Genomic DNA, 6,901 nt, shown 5'->3' with positions numbered 1-6,901 from the left:
AGCAGCTGGAGACAAGGGCTCCGAGGACTTTGTTGAATTTCTGGAGTTCCGTCTGATGCTGTGCTACATCTACGACTTCTTCGAGCTGACGGTGATGTTCGACGAGATTGACGCCTCCGGCAACATGCTGGTCGACGAGGAGGAGCTCAAGCGCGCCGTGCCCAAGCTTGAGGCGTGGGGCGCCAAGGTCGAGGATCCCGCGGCGCTGTTCAAGGAGCTCGATAAGAACGGCACTGGGTCCGTGACGTTCGACGAGTTTGCTGCGTGGGCTTCTGCAGTCAAACTGGACGCCGACGGCGACCCGGACAACGTGCCGGAGAGCGCGTGAAGCTCGCGGCCGCAGAGTGACGTGCCCGCGCCGTTGCCAATGTAAACACCGTGTCCGCATGCGGCGAGGCACTTGTTTTTGCTGGGCGGAGCACATTTTCCACTTTATGTAGTTGATGGTCATTTTTACTTTCTACTGTCGTTGTGTGTGTGTGTGTGTGTGGGCTCCTGTGCCCTTGTTGCTGTGTGTCTTCTGTGCCGCTGTGGGCCTTGGTGCCACCTCTCTCTTTCTGTTGTGGGTTTGTGTGCTTGCGCGCAGGTTGTGCAACAGTCGATAATAAGCCGAGTCAAGGAGAGCAACGAGATGGGTGCTTGTGGGTCGAAGGGCTCGACGAGCGACAAGGGGTTGGCGAGCGATAAGGACGGCAAGAACGCCAAGGACCGCAAGGAAGCGTGGGAGCGCATTCGCCAGGCGATTCCTCGTGAGAAGACCGCCGAGGCAAAACAGCGCCGCATCGAGCTATTCAAGAAGTTCGACAAGAACGAGACTGGGAAGCTGTGCTACGATGAGGTGCACAGCGGCTGCCTCGAGGTGCTGAAGTTGGACGAGTTCACGCCGCGAGTGCGCGACATCACGAAGCGTGCGTTCGACAAGGCGAGGGTCCTGGGCAGCAAGCTGGAGAACAAGGGCTCCGAGGACTTTGTTGAATTTCTGGAGTTCCGTCTGATGCTGTGCTACATCTACGACTTCTTCGAGCTGACGGTGATGTTCGACGAGATTGACGCCTCCGGCAACATGCTGGTCGACGAGGAGGAGCTCAAGCGCGCCGTGCCCAAGCTTGAGGCGTGGGGCGCCAAGGTCGAGGATCCCGCGGCGCTGTTCAAGGAGATCGATAAGAACGGCACTGGGTCCGTGACGTTCGACGAGTTTGCTGCGTGGGCTTCTGCAGTCAAACTGGACGCCGACGGCGACCCGGACAACGTGCCGGAGAGGGCTTGATTTTTTCTTATTTTTCTTTTTGTGCGTTTCTTTAGGATTTTTTTATCGTTACCATTTTTTTCATTTTTGTGGCTGAGGGCGTAGAGGGTGGATTGTGCTTCTTTTTGTTGTTGGGTCGTTTCCTGTTTTTGTGTCCCTATTCTTATTTTTACTGTTTTTTTTTTTTTTGTTGCTGTTGTCGTGGACTGTTGTTTATTGCGTGGTTGAGGCAGGGTTCTTTCCCATCAGTGAGAGCTCTTTTCATGGGGTGCTGTGGTTCGAAGGAAGATACATGTGGTCTGGTTTACATGGAGATGCTCCGACGACTCGGTGTGACGCCAACAAGCACCGAAGATGCCGCTGCGTTGTCGAGGCGGAACTCGGAATTTAGGAGAATATTGGCCATGAATAGAGGGAAGTGTTGGGACGCCACTGGGGCGGTCTGCGCTACGGTCGAGCAACTTCAGATATTTGCCCACGAGACATGGCAGCTTTCTTCGGTTCATGCGTACAATGAGCAACTTCTCCGGGACGCCGCAGAGGACATCTGCCGTTTCAACAGTGTCTTTTCTGCCGGGTTTACCGTTGTCCTGCGGCGATGTGACTATCGACCGTGGCTGTTGTGCATGTGCGAATTCTATCGTGTGATGGGCGTCTTCGAGAAGTTCAAATTGTTGGCGAATGGAGGCTGGGAGAGGAAAAGTGTTACAGCTCTGAGCCTCACAAAGTGTTTAAATGCATTGAAAACAGAGTTTGCATCCGCCTTTGCGTCGAGTAAAGGACCTGGTTCAGCCTTCCAGCCTCCCGCATCCGCCTCGGCAGCTGCTGTGTTGGAGCAGGTCTCGCGGTGGTCCCGTCATTCCTTGAGTGTCGGAGAAGGGGACGACGGCGGTGCGCCTACACGTGTTGTTCCACTTGTGACTTTGGTGCGTTGGCTGGTCCTGCGGCATGTGATGTCGCTCTCTTCTGAATGGACGCCCTCTGCCCCGGCGACGCCAAAGAAGAGGGAGAAGGAAGAGGAGAAGGAAGAGGAGAAGGAAGAGGAGAAGGAAGAGGAGAAGGAAGAGGAGAAGGAAGATGAGAAGGAAGAGGAGAAGGAAGAGGAGAAGGAAGAGGAGGTTGCTGCTTCTGCCTCTTCCTTGCGGGAAAGGGAGGTGGGGGAATTGGAGGAGGCAAAACAAAGTTGGAACGAATTGTTTTTGCAAAAGAGGTTGTTGCTGAGGCGTGTGCTCGGGGACGTTTTGGAGCTGACGGCTTTCTTTGATGCCATCACTCGTGGAACGCAAAGGCTTTCGGAGGCAGATGCCAAAACGGGAATGTACGAGCACTTTGCAATGGAGGAGTGTTTTGAGAATCGATCGGTTCACGATACGCTTGTGCAGTTGGCGTTCCGTGCGGCGGTGAAGGAATGGGGGGACGATCCTTCATGCATCAAAGCCATACCTCCTTTTAGACTGTTCTTACAGGCGTACATCGCGGTGCTGGAGCTTTACCATCAGGTGATGAGGCATGAGGGCATGTCTTGCGGTAAAGACCCCTTGTATGGGTCACCCGCTCCTGATTTGGACAGGGAGTTTCTGAAGCATGTGCTTAAGGCGGTGTGCAGCGACAGCGATGGCAGCAACGACGACTGCGCCGTCCAAGTTGTGCGTTCCCTCTTTGGTGAATACGACGACTCCAGGCAAGTTTCTTTTCTTCAGGTTGCGAGTGCATGGACAGCGCGCCTTGTGCGGATGGGGGAGAGGAGGGAATTGAAGGATATTTCTGAGTTGCTTCATGCGCTTGGGCTTTGCGATCGAAGCAGACGGGCATCTCTTCTTTCCTTGCTTGTGGCTCATGGGTGGGAATCCAACGAGACGGCGGCGATGTTTAACGCTTTGAGGGTGGAGGTGGACTTGCCGAGTTACAGCCACGCGGATGAAGTTGCATGCGCCTGCGTCTACAGCCAGTGGGTGACGGAGTGGGAGATGTGGGAGCGATTATCCGCGTCTTCAGGAGAGAAGGGGGATGGAAGGGATTCTTACAGCGCGGATGGGAACAGCATCCTTGCAGATATCCACTTGAGACGTTTACTACACGGTGTGTATGGCGCCATGGTCGCCGTGAGAGCGTTAGAGGAAACGTTTTTACAGGACGATTCCGGTTTTTTTACGGGTTTTAACAAACATGCATGGAGTGCCGAAACACCTGTGCCGATGCAGGCTCGTTCTAATGTTCTGCGTGTGTCGACCGTCACTCTTGGGCTCCAGGGTTTTGGCGAGGCGCCAGCGAGAACAACTGAGGGGGGCAAGGAACAAGGTGAAATGGACGGACCGGAGATGGAGTATGAAACAGTCCTGTCTTTGGTGCAGTATGTTTCATCGTACTATGTGGCGGATCGAATGCAATGTTGGAAAGATGAGGCATGGCGGCGTTTACAATCCACATGGCCTGTGAGCAACGGCGATGCGCGGCTGCATGCATTCTTTCAAAGTGTCATTCAACAGGAATACAAGACGGACTTTGCTTCAGAGGGAGAAATAGATGGATCGCATTCTTTCTGTGATAAACTCTACGCGCAGTATGCCTCTGATGTTCTGCCCATAATGTCGTCGTCGGAGTTTCGGGCCCTATGCTGCAAAGCTGTGTGCGTTGTAGGCGATCCCAACACTTTCAACCTCACTGTGGAAGAACTTCCTGCATTTCTGCGGTATGTTTTGCGATACATGCACGTATTGATCTCGTTTGGGGTGCCCCACAATGGCCATGTATTCGATGGTGCAGCGATAACATGGGACAAAATGCGGGAATGGGTGCTGCGTGAACTTGGGGACGCCATGGACGGGGTTCTTGCGACGGAGCTTAAGCAGTTTGCAGCCAAACACGAGGATGCTGTCTCGCTGCCGGACTTGGCAGGCTGGTTTGCACTTCGGGGGGCAACCTGGGGTTTTGCTGGGGCCCGGATGCACGTCTGGATGCACAGCGTGCGAGAAATGATTCCAGTGAGGGCCACGGCTGGCGACAGGAAAAAACGTCGAGAGCTCACGAGTGAATTCGGTACGGCCGACCACCACATACCGATTGGCGCCCTCATGGAGCTGTGTTCCACACGCTACAAACTCTGGCGGGTTTGGCCACTGGAGCTTGGAAGCGGCTTCGTGTTGTTTTGTGTGCGAGAAACCAACGATGTTTTGCAGCGTTTGGACCTGCAGGATCGCCGAATACACCAAAGGGACCTCTGTTTATTGCTGTTATTCATCCACACTTACCTGGACGTCTTTCTTGAAGTGGAGTGCATGGCTGAGATGAGGGCTGCTGCCACAGGCAACCCAGCAGTAGCGGCGCTGCAGGAGGAAGGCGATGCGGGAAAGATGTGGCACTCAAAAAATCAAGATTTACTCGCATGGATGCATGCGCCATGGGAAGATGACACAATCCGCTCTGCTCTGCAAGAAATTGTGAGGAGCAGAGGCCTGGACGAGGAGACATTGTTGGGCGATATTTTGGACAGCGGGGCGGTGCCACGCACCACGTCACACATGGCCCGTTCTGTGGCTTCTTTTGTGGCTCGTGCCACCGTTGCCTCCGCATTTCAGCAGTTTTGTGAAAAGGCAGCGGAAAGGCGTCGGTCAGAGTCCGTGTGGTGCCGCCTGCGTGAACGACTTCCCAGCGATGACTCGACGGAGCAGCGCGGGAAGCGTCAGCATCTTTTTACGCTCATGGACGTGCAGGGTCGGGGGATTCTTACCTTGTGTGACCTGTACCGCGGAATGGTGGAGCTGCTCGCCCTGCATGAGTTCCGCGAGGACTTGCAGCCGGTTGTTTTTCGCGCCTTTTTTGCCACGAAGACGGTGACATTTCCGCAGAGGAGCGTGGTGTACCTTACCGACGGCAACGAGCAGTTCATTACGGCCGCGGAGTTCCGCGCGTTCCTCTGGTACGTGTACACTTACTTTGAGCTATACCACATGTTTGACACTCTCTGCATGAATGGTCCGAACCCAGCGAAGAAGGAGGTGCCATTGGAGGCGTTTTTGGCGGCTACACCGCTATTGAGGAGTTGGGGGTTTTGCGTTGACGACATGGCGGCGGCGTTTGCGACGATTAGCGGAAGATGTAAAGAAGGGGGCGCAATGTACTTCACAGAGTTTGCCGTGTGGGCGTCACGGCACCAGCTGACTCCAGAGAGATGCTTCCAAGACGAGGAATACGAACAAGACAAGGAAGAAGAGGAAGAAGAAGAGGAAAAGGAAGAAGAGACGATGATGGGGCTGAGGAGTGAATGTGAGGACAAGGATGGGGAAAGATGCAACGCTGCGGCTTGACCATGTGGCATTAATGCTTTTTTTTTTCTTTCTGGATTTTGCTACCTTCATGTTCCCTCATATACACTTATATATATATATATATATTGCTTGGGCTCAGTGGGAAATGGAGCGAGAAGGAACGAGAGAAAAGGCAGGAGGGAGGAGGGTGCAGTTGTCATGTGTGTGTGGACTGGCGAGAGTTAAAATGATATATATATATATATTTGGTTTTAATTTGGTCCTGTGCATTATCGTTAGCAGCAATGACACCCTCCCGCCGTAGGGAGTTTCAAAAATGTATCGTCATTCCAATGAAAAGCCACTGGACTTTTATTCTTTGTCTCAGGCAGCAGTGCCTTTGCGTGATGCGTTTTCCATGTTCACGGCAATGCGATATTGGTTGGTGACGCAGGGTTCATTGCCAACGATGAGAGCCGTATCTTTTCTTGATGGGGAGGGGTGGCTGACAACACGCACACACACACATTCTCCCTCACTCTTTCCTTCTGTCTTTTTTTAAATTTGTCTTTTTCTGCCCGTGGAGTCTTGGGATTCCGTGTGGCTTGGATGACCATCCCGCTTTGCTCGCAAAATTATTATTATTTTTTTTTTGCGGCCTTTATTTGTTTCCCTTTTTTTTATTATTTTTTATTATTGCCTTCAGAGCAAATAGAAGTGAGGGAGAAGAAAAGAGGGGAGTGGGCGCATATGTGGGGTTGATGGCGTCCTCATTGGGTGAATTGTGCCAAATGTCGTGCGGGGGCCGTTTCCCGCGAGGGGAGCCACGGGCGGTGGCGGCGGCCTCAGCGACAACGAGGCGCACACGTGCCGTGCTGTCGTCACCGCACACACGGCGCTGCGCCACGGCGGGGGGAAGCGGTGCGATGTCAACAATGGAATGCAAGGGGTTTGCGGCCACCATGCCACTGCCGCTCGCCAGCGGCGGTGGTGGTGGCGGAGCCGTGCGGAGCCGTGCGGCGTCGCGGATGCCATTTTCATCCGAGTTGTTGTCGCACTCCGTTTTGACGGAGCGACCGCCGACGCCGCGGCGCGACACGTGGGGGGCTGACGGGCGGGAGGAGGCGGACGGCAGCGGGCTGCGGGTGGCGTCGCATGCGTTGACGATGGGGGTCCGTCCACGGGCGCGGGACTGCGGGCCACGCCACGCCCAGCTGTTGTCGCTGGAGCGCGAGCAACACCGTGTGGTCACGGACCGACTTTATCAGAAGGTGCAGAAGCTCAGTCTGAAGTGGGCTCAGGAGCGGGAGGCCCATGCGTCGACCACGCTACTCCTTTTCAAGACGCAGATGGAAGTTTGCATTCTGCAGGAGGAGTCCGCAAGGCACGCCATTGCAGCTGCAGAGGCGGA

At 54.5% G+C, this 6,901-nt stretch overlaps 3 protein-coding genes across 3 annotated transcripts, besides 11 other annotated features; all 3 read left to right on the top strand.

The window, feature by feature from the left end:
• Tc00.1047053506749.30 (flagellar calcium-binding protein, putative) lies at nucleotides 1-328 on the top strand (the record flags this gene model as incomplete). The annotated part of the gene is made up of 1 exon (XM_799816.1): nucleotides 1-328. A coding segment is annotated over one exon (328 nt), but the record flags the coding sequence as incomplete, so codon positions are not given.
• Nucleotides 1-1,967: a sequence feature (heterozygous, Esmeraldo-like haplotype).
• Nucleotides 471-490: a microsatellite.
• On the top strand, nucleotides 632-1,267 carry Tc00.1047053506749.20 (flagellar calcium-binding protein, putative; the record flags this gene model as incomplete). The annotated part of the gene is made up of 1 exon (XM_799815.1): nucleotides 632-1,267. The coding sequence occupies one exon, from the start codon at nucleotides 632-634 to the stop codon at nucleotides 1,265-1,267; it is 636 nt and encodes a 211-aa protein (XP_804908.1).
• Nucleotides 1,360-1,449: a sequence feature (A-rich).
• On the top strand, nucleotides 1,510-5,550 carry Tc00.1047053506749.10 (hypothetical protein, conserved; the record flags this gene model as incomplete). Its single annotated transcript, XM_799814.1, has 1 exon — nucleotides 1,510-5,550. One exon carries the CDS (start codon nucleotides 1,510-1,512, stop codon nucleotides 5,548-5,550), a length of 4,041 nt encoding a protein of 1,346 aa, XP_804907.1.
• Nucleotides 1,968-2,271: a sequence feature (haploid, non-Esmeraldo-like haplotype).
• Nucleotides 2,245-2,364: a sequence feature (CT-rich).
• Nucleotides 2,272-2,366: a sequence feature (areas merged during assembly that could not be assigned to a particular haplotype. This can correspond to areas where the two haplotypes were merged or to regions with more than two copies in the genome that were merged during assembly.).
• Nucleotides 2,367-6,901: a sequence feature (heterozygous, Esmeraldo-like haplotype).
• Nucleotides 5,423-5,483: a sequence feature (CT-rich).
• Nucleotides 5,618-5,638: a sequence feature (AT_rich).
• Nucleotides 6,122-6,144: a sequence feature (AT_rich).
• Nucleotides 6,165-6,188: a sequence feature (AT_rich).

The sequence above is a fragment of the Trypanosoma cruzi genome, genomic scaffold, assembly GCF_000209065.1.
Source record: "Trypanosoma cruzi strain CL Brener 1047053517111 genomic scaffold, whole genome shotgun sequence".
Classification (NCBI taxonomy): domain Eukaryota; phylum Euglenozoa; class Kinetoplastea; order Trypanosomatida; family Trypanosomatidae; genus Trypanosoma; species Trypanosoma cruzi.
The sequence above is the reverse complement of the archived record's forward strand: the minus strand, read 5'-3'. Positions and strand labels throughout refer to the sequence as shown.